At 48.3% G+C, this 23,007-nt stretch overlaps 1 protein-coding gene and 1 pseudogene across 3 annotated transcripts; both read right to left on the bottom strand.

Annotated features, from left to right (window-relative positions):
* Positions 1 to 1,482: 1,482 nt before the first annotated feature.
* On the bottom strand, positions 1,483 to 10,213 carry LOC144155611 (uncharacterized). 2 transcript variants are annotated; one of them, XM_077687156.1, is made up of 4 exons: positions 9,798 to 10,213; positions 4,856 to 5,098; positions 3,933 to 3,980; positions 1,483 to 2,613 (listed from the first exon to the last, which is right to left on the bottom strand). In XM_077687156.1, exons 2-4 carry the CDS (start codon positions 5,088 to 5,090, stop codon positions 2,006 to 2,008), a joined length of 891 nt encoding a protein of 296 aa, XP_077543282.1. In that variant the 5' UTR covers positions 5,091 to 5,098; positions 9,798 to 10,213; the 3' UTR covers positions 1,483 to 2,005. The 2 variants fall into 2 exon arrangements, with proteins under 2 accessions (XP_077543282.1, XP_077543281.1); XM_077687155.1 differs by lacking the exon at positions 9,798 to 10,213 and adding an exon at positions 5,252 to 5,357.
* Positions 10,214 to 18,490: 8,277 nt separating this feature from the next.
* On the bottom strand, positions 18,491 to 20,421 carry LOC144155609 (tubulin beta chain-like; annotated as a pseudogene). Its single transcript, XR_013319599.1, has 3 exons — positions 20,004 to 20,421; positions 19,369 to 19,805; positions 18,491 to 18,891 (listed from the first exon to the last, which is right to left on the bottom strand). The product of XR_013319599.1 is annotated as a tubulin beta chain-like (transcript).
* Positions 20,422 to 23,007: the final 2,586 nt, after the last annotated feature.

The following is a 23,007-nucleotide window of genomic DNA, read 5'->3' as shown; positions in this document are numbered from 1 at the left end:
TCTATCAGCTCTTCCACCGTGTTGTGGAGCCCCGTGCTAAGCAGCCTCTGTGTGGACGCACTCATGAGAAGACCAATGGCCTGCTCGACCGGGTTTCTAATCATTATATAAAGCATCGCTATGTCTTCCTTGTTGAGTAGAAGACAGGGGTTGACGTAAGTGACTCTCGAGAGGACAAAAGCTTCAATTTATCGAAAGGTACCGGATTCCTTTAGGCCTCGCTTCTTGGTGTTAACTCGCCTGATCATGTGTATGATTTGATTAATGCTGTTTTTGAGGCGCTGCAAGGAGACGTCACTCGGTGTTAGCCTCGAGATGTAGGCCCAGGATCTTGATGCTGGGCCTTGGAGTGATGGCCTGGCCGTCAAGGAGTGTTTGAAAATATTCCTTGATTTGGCGTGAGGGCGGTCGGCAAGGAGCTGTGATTGTTTACGTGAACACTGGTGGCCACAGGCTTTAGCACATTGGCGTACTAGAAGCGAGATGCCATGCATTGGTATTAGCTTCCTTTAATTTTTGTAACTCTTAGCACATGAGCAAGGTGCGCACAGGGCCGCTAGACGGGCAAGAGTGGTCGCGTGACGCTTTCACGTGGCATTCAGCGAGAACGCAGGGGGTAAACCCGTAGATGTGCTTGGTGAGTACACCAGCTGTCTTCCCTGTCTTCGCGTGGGCTCGTAGCTAAATCTGTTAGACAACGGGCTCCGGCTGTGTTAGTCTATTAGTTCCAGGTTCGATTCCTGGCGGTGCCAGTAAATTCTTTTATTTGTTCGCTAGAGTTTTCTGGTGACACCAACGGTCGCGAAAGAACCCTTGGGGGGTAGAGGTAAAAAGCTTTGCTTTAAAACAAGCTTGATGAATGGTGTTCATAACGTTCAAATTACCCACGGCTTCATTCGACGCGCCTAGTGCATATCTTCTACATTTAGAAGTGAAAGTTCAAGTATGGGAGCGAAAATAACACTAAAAATACAATAAAATGACGCAGTCTATAAGTTGCACACTCTAGCCATGGCTCCGAAGGTTCTCATAATTCGCCGGACCTTCTGACGCGGTTTGGGAATTATTGGACCTTTTGACCCCATGGATCTCCTGACTCATTGGACCTTTTGACCCACATTGGACCTTTTGACCCGTTGGATCTTTTGACTCGGCTGTCACGTGATTATTGGACCTCTTGACTCTTTGGACCTCTTGACCATAAGCGCTACACACCCCTCCCAAACAACCCAACCGCACTGCTAGTGTAGACGTAACTGCAACGTCGAAACTTCCAGCCAGACAAAAGTTACGAGACTGTCAGGCTCTTCGGTTCGCCCGATTACCACCTTAAACAGTCCCGAGTTAATCGAATTCAATGAGTAAAAATAACGCCTTCTGCACAGATTTTGTCGCCACTACGATATGAGCAGTTTTGATGAGAGAAGCCTTATGGCATCGTCACAGGACCCTCCAAAGGAAATGACCACAAAACTCTTCAGCTGTGGGGGGAATAATTTTTATTTGTTCTACGCACAGGCACGCAGGTACGCGCACCTACTGGCTTACGCGGTTTTAACGAATGCGAAGTGCTTCACGGGAATCGAAGTTCCGTGTTTTGGCAGCGTCTACACCTCGTGCGCATTGCCTGAACAAGTTCTAACAATAAAAATTGAGGCCCGGGGTGCACGCAGTGTAAAGGTTGTTTTTTTCTTCTGATGCGCATCCCGAGCTAAACTCGCTTCTACCCAGTACGTCGACTATCCAGTCTGAAGTCGCGTTGGCCGCCAGGAATGACAGCCGAAGAATATCCTCATTTTGTATTTGAAGAGTACACTGGTAAAACTAGAAATACTAGAAACGAAAAACTAGAAACGAATTTAGAAATAGCCGTGATGATAATTAAAAACGCGCACCCTCCTGTCTACATCGTATAGTCTAACCGATTCGTCGTTAAAATTGGCAGAGGACGTATTAATAGGTTAAATCCCAATAAGCACGCGATCGAAGTGGCATGCGAAGAGCTTTACTCGCTTGATGCTGCATTCGCGGAGTTCTTGGTTTGTTTTTTAGCAGGCTTCTTTGCGGCAGCACCCGCCGCTGGACGCTTTGGAGCTGCGGCCTTGGCAGGTGCAGATTTCGCGGAAGTCTTAGAGCCACTCGGGGCGGCAACAGACTTCACGGGAGCCTTCGCGGCAGTCTTGTCAGGCGCAGGCTTTGTAGTCTTCGAGCTACTGGCCGCAGTGGAGCCAGATTTTTTTGAGAGTTTGCCCGGAGCAGCGGCGCCGGGTGCAGCCTTGGAGGGTTTTGTCGCGGTTTTGGGAGGGGCAGGCTTCGGAGCTTTCGCCGAGGGGGCCTTGGCGGGAGCGGAATTCTCCAAGCGCTTGCTCGGACCGGCATCTGTGCTTGCCGATTTCTTCGCACCACTCTTGGCAGTCTTTGCAGCTGCGGGTGGCTTTGCGTCCGCCGCGGTCTTGCGCGACGTAGGGTTGGCCGCCAATTTGAAGCGACCGACCAGACCTGTGGCATTTTCGGTGGCCTTTGTTCGCACCAGCACACCATCGTCGACGGCCTTCAAGAAGACTCGCTTGAAAAGGCCCTTGAAACGAGGCCCGTCTGCCTCCGGATGCTCGGCTGCAGCGAGAAATCAAAGTGCGGTTAGCCCCTTTGGTTAAACATTTCACTGTATAGGCCACCGATCTGTAGGAATTTCATTCGTATCATTGACAACTAAAATCCGTTCACGATAGCCCCGGTCACCTGGTATTTGCCTTGCGCTAGGTGGTCACAAACTAGCCCGAATTCTGAATGCTGAGAGAATTCCGTAGTTAGTATTTCAATGAAAGATTGCAGAGGCCTTTTTAGCAATGGTACTTAATAGAACTGAGGATTTATACAACTAAAATCCCGGTGACGTGGGATACGAGATCTCGGGGTCAGCTTTCGAAGAAAGAACTTTCTACTGAAAGTACGATCCACTACTAGCTGTAAGTGGGTATTCGTGCGTAATCAGTAGCACTGAAAATAACAAGCGTGAATTCGCACGATCCCACCCACCCCTGGCTAACTTGGGAGCCGTCGACACGGGTTGCAGGAAGAAACCTCCTTCGGAACAGTCTTCGAATCCGATGGAGGTTGCGAATGGAGGCATACGTGCCTTTTTTACACGACAGGGAGATGTGAAGCTCGCCTTTGTGTGAGGCCTTTCGAAGACAAGTAGCTACGTCAAAGGGCTGAGGCCGACATAGTAACGCTCAAATGAAAGGGGAGCGTTTAAGTAATACTCGAGTTTGGAACTGAATTAAGACGAAATACCCGCAATATTTTGGTATATTGAGGCAATGTTCTGTGCGTACGAAGCAATGCTGCGGTCCTGCCTCGCCTTGAGGACGACGAGACTGCGGCGCCTTGCGGCGACGGGCCTCCGCGTAGACGACGCCTCCGCATACGCCGCATGGATACATGGGCGCCATCATCGTTCACTCCTTGACTTCATCCGCGAAGCGAACATTTTCATTTTCATCTAATCACCATCACCTCAATCCCATATATATGCCCTGTGGCAAAATAAACGTTCATAAAAAAAAAGCCATGTTACAATTTTGGCATGAAAATGTCGCCCATCAAAGCAAAAAAATCGGCTGTGAAAGTGTGCCTTAGTTGAAACCCCGTATTTCAACAAACCACCACAAAGCCCGCAAGTAACTGTTCTGTACAGCTTCATGCGCAAGGCAGCCAACGTACAAATTTTCGATCAATAGTTTCCAACGTCAGGGTGAAATGCAAATTTAATTTTACAAATTCTAAAATAACAAGGCTCAGGCACGCTATCGCAGCAGGCTTTTAAGAAAATTTTGCCATTCCGTACAGTTTGCCTATGAAGTGATTTAACGGAGAACACTGCCACCGTGATATTGGAACGGTGAGAGACTTGTGAACAGAACAGTGCTCACCGATGATTTTGTTCTTCAGGTGGGTTGTTGTCGCGCCTTTCTTGTCAGCTGTAAGGAAGGAGGAATTACATGAATCAAGGGAAAGATGGAACAGCTAAAACGTAGTGTGTAAGCTCACGCAGTTGTGCGCAAGACTAGACAAAGGCGACGGCCCCAGTAACGACACGTCCCCGACCAGATTGTGCATGGGGTGCGGACCTCATGAGGCTTCGTCTAATAGGCAATTTATGCTCGGGGGTGTTCTCACTGGGAACCACTTCCGCCAATTAACAGAATTCTTGATAACGGCACAATCGCGTCGCGATGTTTGCCTATTCAGAACTTACCATAGCTACTCCGAAGGACCTAATAGCACGTCGTGCGCCAGGAGGCGCCTCTGCAGACAGCCACTCAGATTGCGTTAGGAACGCTATACAAGTTGTCAAGCTTAAATGTGGGGCCTGAATCAACTGCGATCTACGCACAGTGGGAGCCCTATTTAAGCCACGAGGACGCTAGCGCACGCCGCGGTGTTGCATATGAGAGTTTACTGGCAGGAAAACAGCTTGGTTGTCCAGGCTGTGAATATATGGACAACACTGCAATCGGCATTAGCCAGCGATCTGAGGCGCCTGGTGGATGATCCACTATAAATTGAAAAGGTGCCGACGTAGACGTCCATAAATTCACCCCAGCATTTAACGCAACACCAAGCAGCAACGAAATATATCCCGTAGGACAAGCAGGGCAGCGACAAAAACTAGGAACAAACGATGCTTAGCCCAGCAGTGGCTCCGGGGACGGCGTTAACCGAGCGAAGCTAGTCTGCCTTAAGGTAATTCTAGTGTACAGCAATTCGCCCCTGGAAAAATGCTTCACCTCGCGACACACGCACACATGGGAGAAACAGGTACCGGGAAGAACCCAAACGAACAAACACTCACGTAAATTTTCAAGTGCACCGAGAATCATCTCCATCATCGGAGGGTGTGTGCGCCCTGGTGGTTTGTCGTTTTTCTGTGCTGGTGGCTTCCCATTTTGCTTCTTAGGAGCCACGTGCTCCGGGCTAGAAGGGGAAGAGGACTCGTTGTCGCTACCGTCTACGGCTACGGAACTGTTGCTCCCGGAGTTTTCGGGGTCGGACTCGGGGGCAGAAGCTGGTTCTGTGTCCGTGGACATCCTGCAGCCTGCAGAGGAGGCAAATAGGCGATAAGAAGAGTGATGAACCGTCTGAAAGTGTGGATCGCTCAGAAAATGCAATCTCAGGGAACGATGGCAGAGAACGTAGCAGCACAAAACTGCAGTGGTCATCGCGTTAAGAAACCCCAACAGGAACTCACTGGCCAATGCGCACCGGCATAAATGCTTCGGTGGGGAATTGGAGACCACCCAAGCGACCCCAGCAGGACTGGCGGCTCTGGGTGGGAACATCACATCTAGTCACAGATGGTGAAATGAATACACAGAAGATTTAAACTGAAGGTGTAAGCTCTACAGAAGAGCTCGCTTTCGTGCGCATGCCGTTCGCTATCTTCGATCTGTAAACATGAGTGGCATTAGACTTCCGCAGCCCATCTTCGTGCAGCCGCAGTTTTAAAGCAAAGCTTTTTACCTTTGGTGCATTTTGGTGGTTAAGTGCATTTCACTTCTCTGGTTTCACTATTTGTAGAGCGACGTGAGGGAATTTAAGTGACGTCGCATGGGTAATCGTTTGGCACGAATTTTTTTTAAAGGCATGGGTTGCAAGTTACTGAATCAAAACGCGGAAAGATGCCGACGTAAATGCTAAAAGACGGCAGTCATGTTAAAGAGAAAGGAGAAGCGACGTTGGTGCAATGTAGTGAAACGAGAGCGGGTGCGGCCGTAATGGCTCCTGCAGCCGAGCATGGCCAGCCACGAGCCGATGATGGTCGGCAAAGTCGCGCAACAAACTAAACGGAACAGTGGCTCGACGTCAGAGTCACAAGGTTGTGCAGTCATGAACTCTGAACACGGGAGCATGCATGTCACACCGCCTACTATCGGAGCAACCGATGGCGACGCCGCACAAAAGCTCTGCGCATGCTCGGTGCGGCATGACCATTCCGGATACGCTGGTGAAAGGTGCGGCTGTTGTAAGCATTGCCACCTGTCCCTGTATTTACAGTCAAAGTCATCGCTGTACATTTCGCTCTTATGGCACCGAGAAGAGTCGGAGCTCCGAGATTAGATATAGGATGAATTACAGCACTCTGTGCACTTAAAATAGAGTGAACCATTATAGCGCCGCAGGGTGCCTTTTTTTGGGAGGCTACGAGTAGCTGCGCCGTTTGAAAAATTATTCTGCGGAACTGGATTCTTGTGGAATGCGGTATAAACGGGAATTTGATGAACGCGGAAGAGCAGCGAAAACGACAACAGCAGCTGTGGAAGCGCCGGTGAACACCCCGGAAAGATTTAAACATCCCACAAAGGAACATATATCCACTTTCCTGGGCTTCAAAAATTTGGGAGTAAACCGGACGATTGGTACTTCCCTATCCTGGTTTGTTGGAGCAGCGGACAGAATAGTCACCACCAGCAGTGAGTTCCATGTTATTAAAAAAGCGAAAGGCGTTCCACAACTTTGCAGTCGTGGCGCCCGTCGGAGTGCTCACGACACTTCGGCTTGGTCGCACACGAGGCTAGCGGTCTCAGCATCCCGGCGTAACAACGATAACGTCCGCGTCGAAAACAGCGGTGCCTTCGTAACTAGAACCAGAGGGAAGACCGCCGTCTCGTCGGCGAAAGTTAGCAATGCCTCGTTCAGCCGACCTGCACAAACCCGTAGACCTCCGCGAAATCGCGATAAGGGCGTTTTCGGTATTGACCTTTATCAGGAAAGGCAGCGGCCTTTCCTAAGATCAAACCCGGGTCTTTGGGTCCACTCAGGTTTTCGCCTCCCAGTCAATTTAGGTAACATAACGGACTGAATTTTCGAATGCATCCAATGATTGACCCGCGTTGCATGTATACCCGACGTGGTTTCTGGTGAACGCCACTTACGTATTGCTTCTATGCAAGTCGTAATTTTGGTTTTGCTTATGTTTACGCCTGAACACTGGCCCTTCAGTTGTGCTAAAGGGCCAGTTATGCCGAAACAGGGGCCCGCAGCTCTGTCAAGCTATTCGGCTGTGTCATCTATTCGTAGAGCTCGCTCGAAGTAAGTAAACTTTAAATGAACTGGGAATTTCGCCTGCGATCGTCATATTTCTTGAATTAATACGTTAAATGGGCTTCGAATTGGAGCTGCTGCTTTGGAGGCACCTACAGACTTTGAAGGATTTGAAGGATTTATTGAACATTTTTCGGTACATACACATTGCACGTAGTTATTAGTACAGAAGGAGGTCCCAAAGTAAAACTGTCGGGGGGACCTCCTTCCTCCAAACTTCAGACTCCAAACTTCAGACTGCCTCCAAACTTCAGAGCAGGAGGCCAATATAACAAAGCCAGAAATCTAAAATGCTCACGCAGGAAATGCTTACGCTGGGGCCACCTCCTCCACACTCGCTCATTCCGTAAATTTCGCGGTGCCGTTCTGCGATACAAGCCTCAGGCTCAGTTGGTCGCACGATACTTCCACCAACGGTCCTACAACGGAGCGCGCAGCCTCCGACGCATGCTGCACCATCTGGCAGCCAGGCCAGAAAACTGCGCGCTTGCGCACTGGGAGAGCGTTTGAGAGCAGGGCCTACATTTATGGGAAATGCGTGATCAAGAAACGACTCCGGTCGTTTATTTTGAGGAGAGTTTTCACGCTGCGTTGCCACTGAGCAGGATGATCGTTGAAGAGCACCATGCTAGCGGCAATCAGCTTGCTGTGCGCTTGGCTACCGAATGTTGTAGGTAGAGGTTGCTCAGTGGCGACAGAGCATAAAACGACGCCGAACAACAAGTGACTGATTTCGCTTTTTTATGAAGCATTTGTCGTAACAGTAGGCCACACTCAAACGCTCTGAAAGAACTACGCATGCGCGCAGCTGGCTGGTAGTGCAGCCAGACGGTGCGACATTCGTCGGAGGCTCTGTGCTCCTTTGTTTCTTTTAATCCCCCTGTACTTCATCCCACTTAGGGCGAACAAAGAGCATACGTATTTAAGTATCAAGCTACAGCTAGCCAGAATACGCATTGCGCTAACGTCGCAAGAGAGCTTCGCGCGTCGTGCGCTTTCAGCATATTGAGTGGGGCCTGAGTAGGTTGAGCAACAGATGTGTGAAAGCTAACTTATCCGCTGCTTTTTTTCGCTTTGCTGTAATAACTAGTACTAAGACAACATTTTCTGGGAACGCAGGAGTATCTGCAAGTGATAAGTTGTATTTTGCGGTTATGAAAGTAACGATCATGGAGAAAACTAAGCGCAGATCAGTCCAATTCAATCAAACCGGAAGACTTGCGCCCCGTTCAAACTTCGCGCAGGTTTCTTGACATTTTCACACCGTAACATTGCACGTACCAAGCAACAGAAATGCGTTAAACGCTGTTTCGTGCATCCGCTGTTTACGATATGCCTCTGGCGTCAAAAGCCTGAACACCCACTTGCACAGTAGATATGAACCCCTGGTACATTCCTGGCCGTTTAAAGTCTTTGGAAACTGCTGCCCACAGTTATTCACAGAGGCGGCACCACATTTGTAGGCATTCTTAAGAAAACGTATGAAGCCACAGGGACCAGCAAGACGAGAAAAGGGACAGCAGAACTGGGTTCCCATTAGCAACAAGAATGCACGAGTAGGAGCAACCGTACAGAAATGCCGCCAAGGACACTCAGAACTATTTCAACCCGTGCAAGGGCATAGAATACCGATCGCAACCACCTTTTAGAAACACTGCGACGATGCTGGGCCCCTACTAACAATAACGCGCAAGCTCGGACCCGACGTATCTCCAGCCTTGCGGGCTCGAACAGTTCACACAATCCAGACAAGCGTGTGGGCGTGTGTGCAGTACGCCTCCGCAAATCATACAGCGCTGAGCGCAGTAGTCTCATAACTCAACTGTCGCGCATTCAAACGCCGATAATTCATGGCTGCGGCAACTCTTGACTTCAAAACGAGTTGACAGAAAACAAATGTCGAACACACGCATGAGAAGGCCAAAAAAATTGACAAGGGAATGGCACGCAGCAGACCGCGTGGCACAGATCTCAGACGAGACGTCGATGATATGCGCTTATAATTGCAAGCTTCGCTGCAGAAGCTTCTCCAGGAGGGCCGAATAGCACCCGTTCCCACGTACGCAGTAACCGGGATTGCCCACGTTGGCGGGCCTCGCTATGGCTTCAGCGTCCGTATCGTTTACAAGGGCATCGAGGCAGAAACAAACTGAAATAATGCCATGCAATACGCTGCGACGGTCATGGCAGTGACGAAGATAAACTCTCATTGATTCAAATTCTTCCAGAAGAAGAAGGTCCGCACCAGGAATTCCCGGCACAAATATTTAACCTCATATGTGGAATAACCTATTCTAAAACCTACATCAATGACCCGGCGCGCACTGGAACCCAGATGGGAAAGAGAAAAACGCTGAATGAAATGTTACACCCCGATGTAAGATAATCAAACGAGGATCGAAGGCTGCGTTCACGCGTCTCCTTGAACAAATTTGCGTCAAAATGACGTACCTCTATGCAATTCAGTCATTTGGGGTTATGTTTACTACTGGTGTCAACTCTCAAAACTGAGCCCCTCCCCTGTCCCAGCAAATTACACAATGGAAAATTCTTAGAAAAAAATGACGCCGCAGATGTGGGCGTACTGTAATGCTCCTAGCAGCATTTACAATATGAAAACTTGCTAGTTCCACGTGTTCCCGGGCTCCTACTAGCCTTCACTGGTGTTCACAATGAACAAAGAATTGCCTTACCGGAATGGACACTTTGTTGGATTCACTAGACAAACGCAGCGGCGACCTTGACGACTATGGTTCGGACTGGTTGTTTTCCGCGAACTCGTTCGGAAGTGCTTGCAAGTTGCGCCGAAGACACGCCCGATTGCACTAAAGCTCAGAGCGTCCACACTCTGCTGCTCACCCGCGAACTTTGTTCAAACTGAAAGCCCTCTCGCCCGCGCTCTCTGATATATGCTTTCCAAACTCCCCTCAGCGGCGCACAGCGGCATCACCTCAGGAAAATGGAAGTCACATTAGCTTGGTCACCCTCACTGTTTCCGTTGGCCGAGATAAGATGCAGATATATGAGCCTCATCAACTGCTCGAGCTTTAAAATCGTACGTCCGTGCTACGCCACGGGAAAGAACATCACCGCTAACCGTCCCACCCAGCCATTGGCCTTACGACACAGAGAACAGCGCTTAAACGGGACGAAAGAAGGATTGACAAGACAAGGCGCTGAAAAGTGAGCGAGGAGGAAGATCCGACAACACCCCTAAGGGGGAAATCGAAAATAGAAGCTTTCAACTGGGCTCGTTCTGTGCGGGCAGCGCGCGCATCCTTCGCACATCCTCGCAAGCATGATACAGGCGCTATGCGGAGATGATTACACTGCCTGAAGGGTGTGTTGGTTCGGTGAAATATTTATCGAAGCGAAACGCGGTTTATCACCTGCACGTGTGATCAGTATTTTATTTGTTTGTTTATTAAAATGACCGTAAATTAAATCATTGCCCAAGTCTCAGTCAGACTGCAGCATTATTGTTGCTGCCTTTCGACGCTCTGTGGCTCTCGTGGCAAGCTCTTTCACCGTGCAATAGCGCAATATCCAGCATTTCCTGCCATAGTGAGCTCCTCTCAGAAACCTAAAAGGCGATAGTATTGATGTTTTATCTTTCTACGCTTACTTCACAACTTTTAAATTACTTCTAGTTGCATTAAATTACAAAAGTAGTGAGTAAAAGATACGTCCGCGGTGAAAACACCGTGGTCAACCAAAATTAACCAGCGCGCAATTCCTCTGATGCTGGGGTTCAGGGATGCCCACACAATGTTTTTACATATTTTGCAAACGAAACAGGAACCGAAAAGAGGCCACTCACAGCGTAAGTAATGCTGCAGTCATCCGTTTGCCCGATTATAACACGCCTTTGATTGTAACGCGCAGATAGGTTTACTTAGGAAAGTTTGAAAAAAAAAAGAGAATGATTTGTTGCCGACTCTACCGAGCCGAGTGAAAAATCATGTAACCGCGTACAGGGGGGATTAAAAGAAATACGAACAACGGAGCCCACAGCCTCCAAAGCTGCTGCACTGTCAGTAAACTGCGCCCATGCATAGTTCTTTCAGAGCGTTTGATAGTGTGGCTATACTGTTAGGGGAAATGCTTGATAAGGAACGACGCCGGTAATTTATTTTGAGGCGTCTTTTTATGCTCTGTCGCCACTGAGCATCCTGTTTCTACTACATTCGGGAGCTAAGCGCGCAGCAGGCTGATTGCAGCTATCATGATGGCCTTTAAAGGGACCCTGCAATACTTTCGATAAGCGATTTCACTTTTTCCTTCGCGTCTGGAACCACTGCGAAAGCTATAGTTATCGCCAGCATGGAGCGGCACTGCGTGATTTGCTCGTCGCACCAGATACGCCTTCCATTTCTGCTTTGTTTTTGTGGCTTTTTCATTGCTGCAACTTAAGGAAAACCGGCCAGCAGCCGCTACATGGCCTTAGTGACGTAATTCCAGCCGCCGAAGAACGTCAAGACCGGGAAAATCAGAAAAAGCTTCTGAGCGAGTTTACAAGTTATCTGACGGGCATAGAGCAGTAATTTTTGGCTGAGGTACTTTGCGACGACCTAATCTAAGTATTGGGTGTGTTGGGTGACTACGTTCTGCAAGCATTTAAGATTTAAAAAAAACTTGGAAAAAGTGTTGCAGGGTCCCTTTAAGGATCATCCTGCTCAGTGGCGACTCAGCGTGAAAAGGAGCCTCAAAGCAAACGACGGGCGTCGGTTCTTGATTAAGTATTTCCCATAAATTTAAGCCACACTCTCAAACGCTCTTCAAGAAGTGCGCATGCGTGCAGTTTGCTGACTTTGCAGCCAGATTGTGCAGCATGCGTCGGAGACTGTGCGCTCCGTTGTTCGCCTTTCTTTTAATCCCCCCTGTTGGCCTGGCAGAAGACATATTTGGCGCACGCAACTGTGGCCGTTCATACACTTGTTTAGCCAAATGCTGATGGCCTTACAACTGGAGGGCGAACATTAAAGGCGATTGGTATAAGCGCCTTGACCTTCATCATTTCAGAGGTAACGGCCCGTTGGCTCATTCGTTGCTCATTACGAATTCAGCGAGGGAGTTTTCAAGTTCTCGCAAACTTCCGTGCTCGGTACCACTGAATCCTTCGCTCGAAGCCTTGTAGAAATATGTGGCTCTGCTTTGCTTACGCCAATCGCTCACTCATGTGTCCGGGACGCCCAATGTGCGTGATGCCGTTCGGTTAACCTCGCTCTCAGAGAGCTATAGCCTTGCGCCTGATAATTTCTTCATAGTGGCACCTTTTGCACCAAATAATTGCACAAAAAAATTAGTCACACAACAAATACGTCATAATGTACAGTTGTGGGGGGAAAAGCGAGAAGAATATGCTTCGATCAGGGGCAACAAAAGTGTCACTGCCAGCAAAGTGCACATTTATACAGAAAGCCCGTTCTGCATGGTGCGAATTTACGTGCGAATTCGCTGCTGCGGCACCACTCGTGCGGCAAAACGATCACTTTTTGTCGCTGCGGCAATAGACCGTTTTGCCGCACGTACAACGCAGCAGCAGCGAATTCGCGGGTAAATTCGAACCGTGTAAAAAGGGGGGAGGGGGGGAGAGGGGGGCACGATGTCCGAAGTTGTTAGCGCCACTGGTTTCCGGCGACGCCCCTGGTTGCATGGAGGTACTGAAACAGCCAGGCCTGCGTTTCACCCGCGAATCTCGCCTGTTCTGAGCAGCGACTTTCAGTCGCACTTCGGAGCGCGCGCTCGCAGAACACCCCCGTGGATGAAGGCCTTGCAGAGTTAGGCATGTCACGAGGGAAACGGGTCACCAAGGGAGAATTGGTGCGCTTTCCGAGGATGGTTTCCCGCGCATGTGGTTGCCTTGGTCGCCGTGCATGACCGCGCGACAAAATTCCGGTGGGAGGGGGGGTGTCTGAACCCCGTTAAGCCCTCCCTCCCTACGCCCCTGCTCACCAATGTATTTGTGTATAATAGTGAAGCTAATTTAAAAAGGGTTCGATGTAAGCGCTCGGTAGGGATGCACGGGATTTTATGAATGTATTTAATAAAAAACCTGGGGTTGAGTCCTCTGTCATAGGAGGAAGTAAAACACGGAAGTGAAATGTGCACCGAAATCTGCAGCTGAGCATGATTTGCGGGTCGGCTGTCTTGTGGGTGTGCTTGGCAAGCGACGTCCTGCTGGCGGGTCGCTTCGGCAAAGGTGTACTGGCGTCATTTCCGTGACGGATATGACGACAGTGAAATCTTTGGGTATCGCAGCATAAAACACTTTCGTGTTAAAATATAAAACCCCAAAACGAAGAACGTACTCCTCGGTACTAAAGGTTGCTTCCCCGCAAGAAGACCCTGTGTGCCGGGGTGCACCCTTTACATGCCGCTTGCTTCGTTGTACAGGCGGCACTTCCGTGACGGATATGACGTCAGCAAAATCTTCGTGTATCCGGGTATCCACTTTCGTTTTAAAAGAGTCAGTGCCTTCATGCATTGATATCAGACTCCTTATATTTCCCTGCAAAATGGCTTCCCAGCCATGCATTTTTTGCGTAGCTGTGAAGACTATTTTGAGGGGGCTTATAGATTTATCCGACAATTCCCACTGGGCAATCTCTGCATTTTATAAGACTCGTAACCTTCTTATGCTAGCAGTGAAACGTTTTTTCGCGCCTCAAAGACTTACTACTCGCCCAAATGATACTTAACGCGCAAAGTTGCACGTGCGGTAATGGAGCCGATAATGGGGGTGCAAATTGCACTATAAATCGTCATGGGCCCTGGTTATAAAAGCGGCACTCAAATATTTGTCACGTTCTTCACACTTAACATTTCTAGGCAGCCCAGCCGGCTGCTCCGAACGCTTTGAAACCTTAAGCGTGCGACTGCCTATTGGCGCAAGTAGTCCCGCCCCTCCCTTGTCGCGAGCTTCGCCCGTAGTTTTCTACCCAAGGCAGACATTGAGAACCTGCATTGCCTGCATCACTTCAACGGCCGCATTTTCGACGGCGGACGAAAGAAGTATGGAGATGCTGCAGTAGAAACAACCGCTACGATATCTGCCCGCCAATAGACCTTATGCGAAATTGCTTGGTGATCTAGCAACACTGATGTAAACGAGACCGTCGGCCATATTGGTACGGGCGCCGATCGGGAAGTCTCGTATTGTTTACTGTAAAACAGTAGGTGACGGTAACGCGGTATGGCTCAAACTGGACGGCGTTTTCCGGCTCCAGACCGCGGATTGTGGACGAAGGACTTGTCTGCGCTGCCGACTGTGTCTGAAGACTCATACCACTCGGGGTCCCGCGCCAAAGACCCATCCGAGCGGCAGCGGAGCAGGGCATGCCGCCTAGCCACCGAGGCGCACTGCTCGCCTTCATCGGTGCGGACAAACACGTGCGACTCGGAGTAAGTAAATCCTTCTTTGTTTTTTACTTGACGCGAGTTAACCGGTATGAGCATTTGTATAGCACTTGGTTCACCGTTGTTTACCATGCAAATGCGTCGCGGCGACCCTGTTGCAGTAACCCTGAAAGAGGAAAGCGACAATCGCCAGACCGTACCGCTTGTGGGTGGATTAAGTATTTTCAAATGCTGTACATCGAATTTACGGGATGATTTTTGGCGAAGATGTTTACGGAAAGATTGCGGCCGTTTTCCGTGACGGTCGTCCGCCCACGCGTTTGCCGCAAAGCAATCGCGCTTTGCGGCGAAGTCAACTACAAAAGCGCACATACGCCTTGAATTTTCTTTTTTTTTTTGTGTGTGTGTGTGTTTTCATTATTTATTGCGCATGTTCTGCCGCAAAAATCTGTTTGTGCTTGTTGTTTTCTTTTAAAGTTTGCTCTATGCTCGCTTTGAGATGTCAGTTTCCAAACTACCAGCAGGCTATAAAAAGAAAATGCTCTCAATAGACGATCTATGGTGGAAGTAGAGTCAGTTGAGTATCACCTCTACTAGCCATTCTGCTGATGGTCAGAGCTGTTCCTTCCACTAAGCTAATGCTGCTGAGCGAGGAATTCGCATGTACGGATTATTCTTTTTTTACGGATGACGCTATTGCCCAGTGCCAGATTGCGCAATGCGCTTTCTTGTGGAGCTGTTGTTCTTTTCCCAGGACTGGGGCAGCTGCGCACGCTGTTGATTCGTCTGTTGCCCATTTACGGTGAATTGGACGACTGTTTGTGCGTCTTTCTTCTCCTTTTTTGGCGGTGGGGTGGTTATGTTTGTTTCTAAGCGCATGTTTTTGGTGTGCACGAATATATAATACAGTAAAACCTCGTTAGCTCGAACTCACTGAACTAGAAGATTTTTTTTAATTCGATGGGTCATCGGTATAGCCCGAATGTTTACCTGTTTATCTCGAAAGGTTCTGGAAGTGAGTTCCAGATAATCATATTATTGCTTGCTTAAGTTATGACGAACACGATTATGCGGGTACTGGTATCATTACCCACGGTGAGGTTTTTCAATGTTAAACTTCCTTCTCTTGAAAATGCATTAACAAAGCATGCAGAGATGCTTGCACGCTCGAACTTGACAAACAATTTTGACATCATTGCTGTTTGAGGTGTAGATTATTGCCCTTGCAACAGTGTTAAGCAAGACACAAAATCTGGCCATTTTGAGTGTGTTCATTGCGGCCACTTCTTTCTGCTCTGTCCCTTTATCATAAACTGTATCGGACTAGTCCTGTTCTTCCCTGAGTGCTATTTACTATTACTCTCTCTGTTCTTGCAGGTTGGGCCTCATCCATGTGCTCAGCAGCTGCTTTCGCTCCCAGAAGAAAAGTGGCCGGACCTATGTTGTGTGCCTCACGTTTGAGACGGACAGTGGGGCGATTGTGAGGCAGCGTGCGATTGCCCGGCGGGTTGCAGTGGAGCATGGAGTCACATCCTGGCTGCTGTGCACCTGCTCGCCCTCTTGCAAGACGAAGATTTTAATAGGCGCCACCGGAGCTTGCGTGCACTGAGCTGCCACAACAGTGGGGACGTCCGAGACAGCAGGGCATCAAGCCAGCGAGTGTCCCAGACATTGAGTGGAGAAGCCTGCAAGAAAATGGCCCCTCCCTTCCCTTGACAATGCGTCTGTTCGATGCACGTCGAGTACAGGAGCAATGCGAGCAGCAACAAAGTGCCGTGCAGGCGCTTGGGAGAAAACTTGGTAGCCTTGGGAATGGGTTTTTTGCCCCAGTTGTGCTGGCCTCACCCCCCACAGTGACAGAAACAAGGACTGGTATGGCACCTGAAGGGTCACCTATGAGCTACCACCAAGCATTCATGCCACATTTCGCCGTGGTCATCTCTCGAGCACGCGGAGGCTGGGCAACGTCGTGTTTACTAGACCGCGGCATGCAGGGGTGCGCGAATGCTTCCCTTTGTTCCATTTATATCCACAGTTTTCTATAGTGCACGCGCTATAAATCAGCGATGTAGTTTAATTTACTGGGATTTTCACTGTGGATACAAAAAAAAGCAAAGGCACTCAAGCTGATGCGCGGCGGTCTGATGCAACTCTGGCCGTTCTCTTTTTTTTTTTTTTGAATAAAACTTGAAAATTTTTTCAGCTACCTACATCAATGGCCCCTATCATTACGTCGGAGGCATGCATGCAGCATGTGACAAACTAGAGGAGTGAGTGTGTATTTTAGTCGCAAAATATTCGACAGTAAATACATCGTGGCTGAAATGACAATGGGCACCAAGTTAACTTGACGTAACAACAAACCTTTCAGCCCGGCAAATCAGGAACCAAGTGCAGAAGCTCGAATTTTCCACCGTTAGATCATCATAAAACAGTGTACGCCACTTCTGCAACGACACGCGGCTAAATGCAACGTAAAAGAAACCAACAACACACTCCCATACCGTGCGCGCCCGCCACAGAGGAAATTTTCAACCGCGCCGTGACGGCGTAGTGCGGCAAGAAAAGTTTGTTTACAGCCCTAGGTAAGATAAAGGCTCGTGTAGTGGCTAAGTCGCACCATTTAACAGTGAAATGAAGCGGGCGCAGAGCCACAAGGACGAGTAAAGAAACAGCCTAATTTTGACAACGTGTGGTACTGTTTTCCCGGTCGAGCGCCGCTGTCAGTCGCATGAATAGGTGGCGCACGCTCAGGCTTCATTTCGAATACAATGGCTGGACCACAGAACTCCAACGCAGCTGTAGTTTTCATCCGGACAGCGACTACGGAATCCCGCGCTTAGCGAACCAACGACAAATATTGGCTTCCAGCGCACCGCGCCCAGCGTGTCACAAAGGTTGCTCGCGCCGGCATAGTTCGCGTCAGAAAGTTCGTTCAAAAGCGTGGAACTTCACGTACCTTTTCTCCATTTGGACCGGTATTTCCGCATTGCGTGCACTGCGGCACGAAGCAATGCTCCGGCATTGTAGTCCAACACCAAGAGCGGTCAATGCCCGACTTCTATGTTTTGCTAATTGGTTTCGGATTCAAACGACCGTACCAAAATGGCGGACCTAGTTACCGGAGTCGACGTGAGATGGAGGGGCGCATTTTGCATAGGTAGGGTGCCTTGATGCTCGCGCGAGGCACTCTATGCATAGGGTCTATTACGTCCCCCCCCCCCCCCCATGAGCCGGCGGGCGGCCCGCGGTGACGTCACGACCTTGCTGAAGGGCTCCGTAGTGTGAATACTATAACAATAAACTGTGCCCGAATTTCTAATATTCGCGAAACCAAACAGACCGCAAGCGCCACACCAATATATGGTGCACAGCTGTACAGCGCTCGTGAAAAAGTGTGTGAAAGCTGTACCCGAGCAAGAAAACTTTTGCCCCTCCTCATTGCACTGGTACATTGTTTGCGTTTTTTTATTATTCCCGCTCAAAAAAACTCTTCGAGCTGCAGAAAATTTCACACCCGCGATCGGCGATTTCTATGCAAAGCCACGGCCCCTGGATGAAAGGCGCGCTCATGTGCACGTTCCCATCCAGCGGCCGTGGCAAAGCCTAGAAAATGAAAACGCTGGAAAGTGCCGCCATTTTAGCGGGCCGTGCTCAGGCAACATTGGTTGCCGCATTCGGTCCAACTCTTCACAATTTCCTTTCCGAATTTGCTGCCCAAATTTACGTACAGTGAAGTATAACGCCTATTAATGAGTGTACATGGAAAGGCTTATAGGAGAGGTAGCAACCTCTGTTGAAAGCTACATGTATCCACGGTTCGTTAAGCGAAACCGAAGCCATGTCGTCGTATTTTTCCGTGTCTTTTTTCACGCTTAATGAAAATCAACTCGCCCAACTTTACATCGCGCGGAAGAAGCTGCCTGCACGTAAAATGGTTCCAGAAAGTCTTTCCCTGAAATTATAAATGGGTATAATTATGACTATAATGCTCATGTTCATACCGACAACAGCACGAAGGGGTGAAACAAAATTTATTGAGAAAATGAGACTCAGGCAGTAGAAAAAAGAAGCAAAACAGAAATTTGAAAAATTAGTGCTTTAAAAAAACTTTTTGAACGAGAAGAGGAAAAAAGAAAAACAGTATACTACCAAAGAAGTCATTGTTTAAAAAAACTTTTGCAGGAGAAGAAAAAAAAGGAAAACAAAACCATAAAAAAGCCTGGTTTAAAAAGAAGACTTTTTGCATTCAGGCCTCAGAGGCCTCGGACTCCTCCTCGAACTCCCCCTCTTCATCGGGCTCCATCTCCTGTCGCAGCTGGTACTCCGAGATCAGGTCGTTCACGTTAGATTCGGCCTCGCTGAACTCCATCTCGTCCATGCCTTCGCCGGTGTACCAGTGGAGGAAAGCCCTGCGCCTAAACATAGCTGCACCGATAGAAAGCAGCGAGAAATGAGGTGCCACAAATAACCGAGAACTGGCAGAGCACACCGAGTAGATGGGCATCGCTTTGAACACATTTGTCTTTTGTTCCGGGCAATCTCTGGCGCAGGCCGACAAATGTCTCCTCTCGGGGAACATTGAATCAGCGTTGTCTAAAAAAGGTGTACAGCAAGATTGAAACTGGGACAAACACTGGTGATAAGCATTTACAAGAGCAGGTCTGGAGGAATAATCACATTCCAAGAATTAGCACTCATTGAACTATGAGCGGGGGGTTCTAAATGCTAAAAGTAGGTTACGCAATGTGCACATGTGTACGCTTTGCACAGACCAGTTATGCAAACAGTGTGTACAAACTTGGTGCAAAACTGCTCAAATTGCAAATGTGTGCACCCTTGGTTTCATACGCCACGCGGGCGCATTAGTCTAACAGACCAGCCCAAGGAACCTGCAGGACATACCTGTGAACTGCTCAGAGATGCGCTTGAAGATCTCCTGAATGGCGGTGCTGTTGCCGATGAAGGTAGCAGACATCTTGAGACCGCGAGGCGGAATGTCACACACTGCCGTCTTGACATTGTTGGGGATCCATTCCACGAAGTAGGACGCGTTCTTGTTATGAATGTTGAGCATCTGCTCGTCCACCTCGCGCATGGACATCCTGCCTCGGAAGATGGCCACCACGGTCACGCAGCGGCCATGGCAAGGGTCACAAGTCGCCATCATGTTCTTGGCGTCAAACATCTGCTGGGTCAGTTCAGGCACCGACAGTGCCCGCTAGTCCAGCGTTCCCCTGGCGGTTAGCGGGGCGAAGCCGGGCATGAAGAAGTGCAGACGCGGGAATGGAACCATGTTCACGGCCAGCTTGCGCAGGTCCGCGTTCAGTTGGCCTGGGAATCTGCGTTCGTTCCAAAGGGAAGGAGTCAAACGCTGGGCCATCCAAAAATTGAAGCGCAACAGTTCTGAAAGAAAAACAATTACTAGCATACAACTAGGAGATGCTCTGTTCGGAGAACTACAGTAATCAACGCTAATTGACTGAATCGTAAGAAGGAAGGAAGAGGGAACCGATTAAATTGTCTCTAAGGAGACCCACCTGAAGCAGGTTGTGACACCCGCCATGGTGGCCGAGACAAGGGGGTTGAGGTCCCCGTAGGTCGGGGTGGTCAACTTCAGTGTACGGAAGCAAATGTCGTACAGGGCCCCATTGTCGATGCCGAAGGTCTCGTCGGGGTTCTCAAAAAGCTGGTTCAAGGACAGGGTGGCGTTGTAGGGCTCCACCACAGTGTCGGATACCTTGGGAGATGGGAGGACGCTGAAAGTGTTCATGATGAGGTCGGGGTACTCCTCGCGTATCTTCGGGACTCAGGGGGCCCATGCCCGATCCGGTGCCTCCTCCGATGGAGTGGGTGAGCTGAAAGCCCTGCAGGCAGTCTGCAGGATTGGCGGCGCCTAAAGCACTGAAGGTGCTCCAGTTGGATGACAGAAAGCGGAGCTTGATGACCAACTTTTCCAGGGTACCACTTTACCAAGATAATGTCAAAAAGACCTTTTCTGATGGGCCTCCACTCTTTGCGATGAAAGTGGAAGACAGTGAAACAGGAACTCAGAGAGATGGCCATAATGTCACTAACAATGGAAGAGAACAAACAATGGAAGAGAAAAAGGAGAATAAAATTCCAGTTTTAATTATCAGACAAGGCTTCGTTAGCCTTCAAACTGAAGCCTACATAGGTAAGAGGTGTGATCTTCTCGTCAAAACAAAGAGGTATTGAGCCTTCAAAGGCGCAAAGCCTTAAAAGGCTTAATTAGTGCCACTTTACTGACACGGCCATGCATGGTTGCTTTGAGAACATTGCACTTAATCTGCTGCCAAACAGTGCATCACTTAGTTTCAAAACATTTCAATGCGTTACTGAAAAATATAGCAGATAATAATTTTGGATAGACAAACTGCACACAAATGCAACATACAAAACGGAGCAAAAAAGTTTAAATACAATACACAATTGCATATTTGTTGTATAGTTGAACCTGGACGTAGCGAAGTTGATAAAAATTCGAAATTTTGCGTTACATGCAGGTTTCGAGTTAAGGCTCCCATAAATGAAGCAGAAACTAAATCACAATGCTAGACATCATGGATAGTGAACTCTCCCCTGAATAATTTATTTCTCAGTGAAAAAATGCGTGCTTTGCGCCTTCTGCTTTCCCACGAAATTATACAGTACACGGCAATCCAAAGAATCAAGTTCACTTACCGCGGTATTCGCAAACGTAACTTAAGTATCAATTTTGCCTTTTGACACTCTTTGGTGCCTTAACAAGTTTCAAGAACCAAACGCATGCTGAAAGCGTGCCTTTTCGGGAACTTGATTCTCTTTGCCGCACTCAAACTTTTTAAGAATGTGCTAGCTGGGATACTGTATCGGACGACAATGTTGATCGTTCTTGCCGGCGGAGACAGCACCTGAAATTGCGAGCTTGTCTTTAAAAGGCAAAACTTCTAGTTTTCCGACAGCAGAACTGATTACCTCAGTAGCGGAGACGCGTGAGTACACACTGACAGGTGGGCCTAGCGCCTAATCGACACCACACTCACACTGGAACGCACGGTAGTTTGCGGTGCGGGCAAGTTCGCTAAATGAGCGCATATCTCCATGGCAGCCGACTTTTCAGAAAAAGTGCAAAAAACAATGACTCATCAGCGTAGCGAATTCGTTACATCAAGGTTATCCGTAGTCATGCCTTCGTTACATAGAGGTCGCAAACACATCGGTTTCAATGGGGCTGACAATGGGTATTTGAAAAACTTTGTTAAATCCAGGAATTCGTTACATAAAGGTTCGTTACATCCAGGTTTAACTGTACAGCACACAAATATTCACTGCATGGTGTAATTACACGTGATACAAATTACCTACAATATACAACCTAAGCTGACATAAGTGGCGTTTTTTATGGCAGATATGAACTGCGTTGGTGGGGAATTCACTGCCAATGCAGATGTTTTCTTAGTATTACATACACCTTTCAACTTCACAGACTGTTCTGACAATAATTGTTCTTTAAAATGAGAGTGGTATAAGTAAAATATGTTAGTGCGAAAGTTAGGATTTCTTTATAATGGCTGGCTTGGTCCATCAGAATTGCAGATAAAAATGTTCGTATATACTCGGTTACAACTCAAGAACGGCACCACCTCATGTAGTGTATCACTCCGCGAAAGCGCCGGACCCGTGACGTTAGTGCGCGCGCGTTTTGAAAGGGGTTTGCTATGAATTCGTGATATCGTCTGCCTTGTCTCACGCAGTTTGTTTGTCGTTACTGGAGTCATTTATAAGCATATTAAGTCCGAAAAATCACGGGAACGGCTCACGCCATGTTCAAAATATTCCCAGTAACGCCCTACTTGCGCCGCGCGGAGAAACATCCGGCTACGGTGATAAGGCACAGTGGCAACTTCCGGTGCCGTTTTTAAGTTGTCACCGAGTATAGTTCCCCTACCAAAAAAGAGAAAGAAAAATAAAACTGTGCATTATTTCACTTCCTCACTGCTGCAGCATATTTTTAGTTCCTATCTACATATATAAATGCTTTTCTTGGCATTTAGGCTGCATTTCACGTATTTTCACACTTGCTAAATCATTGTGACTCAAGCTAGTAGATAACAATGCCGATACAAATATGACTTTTATTTATTTATTTAGGTACCCTGAGGGCCCAAGTGGGCATTGCATAGGGGGGGGAGGTGGGGGGAAAATGAGTTGAAACTTGAAAGCTGACGAAACATTCAATATTGAAAAAAAGAAAAATCACGGCAGCAAAGTGACATTGGAATACCATAAAAGTACAAGAAGTACACAAGACAACTGTAAAATACAACGCTGAACATTGTAATCAAAAACAAGAAATAAAAAAGGTAACAATAAATGTGGTATTGTACAAGCAGGAACACACACTTACAGCCTAGATAGTATAAAAATGATAAGAACAAGTTACAGCTAGCTAGGTTGTTTTCAATCATTAAAAATGTGAGAAGCGTGGTTTGAAAGGAATAGGTGTCTGTTTGTTCCACTAGGTTAGTAGGTAAAGAGTTT

This window comes from Haemaphysalis longicornis, unplaced genomic scaffold (genome assembly GCF_048455015.1).
Source record: "Haemaphysalis longicornis isolate Haplotype H1 unplaced genomic scaffold, Haemaphysalis longicornis Haplotype H1 scaffold_1, whole genome shotgun sequence".
Taxonomy (NCBI): Eukaryota; Metazoa; Arthropoda; class Arachnida; order Ixodida; family Ixodidae; genus Haemaphysalis; species Haemaphysalis longicornis.
Note: the sequence above shows the minus strand (reverse complement) of the source record. Positions and strands in the feature narration are given on the sequence as shown.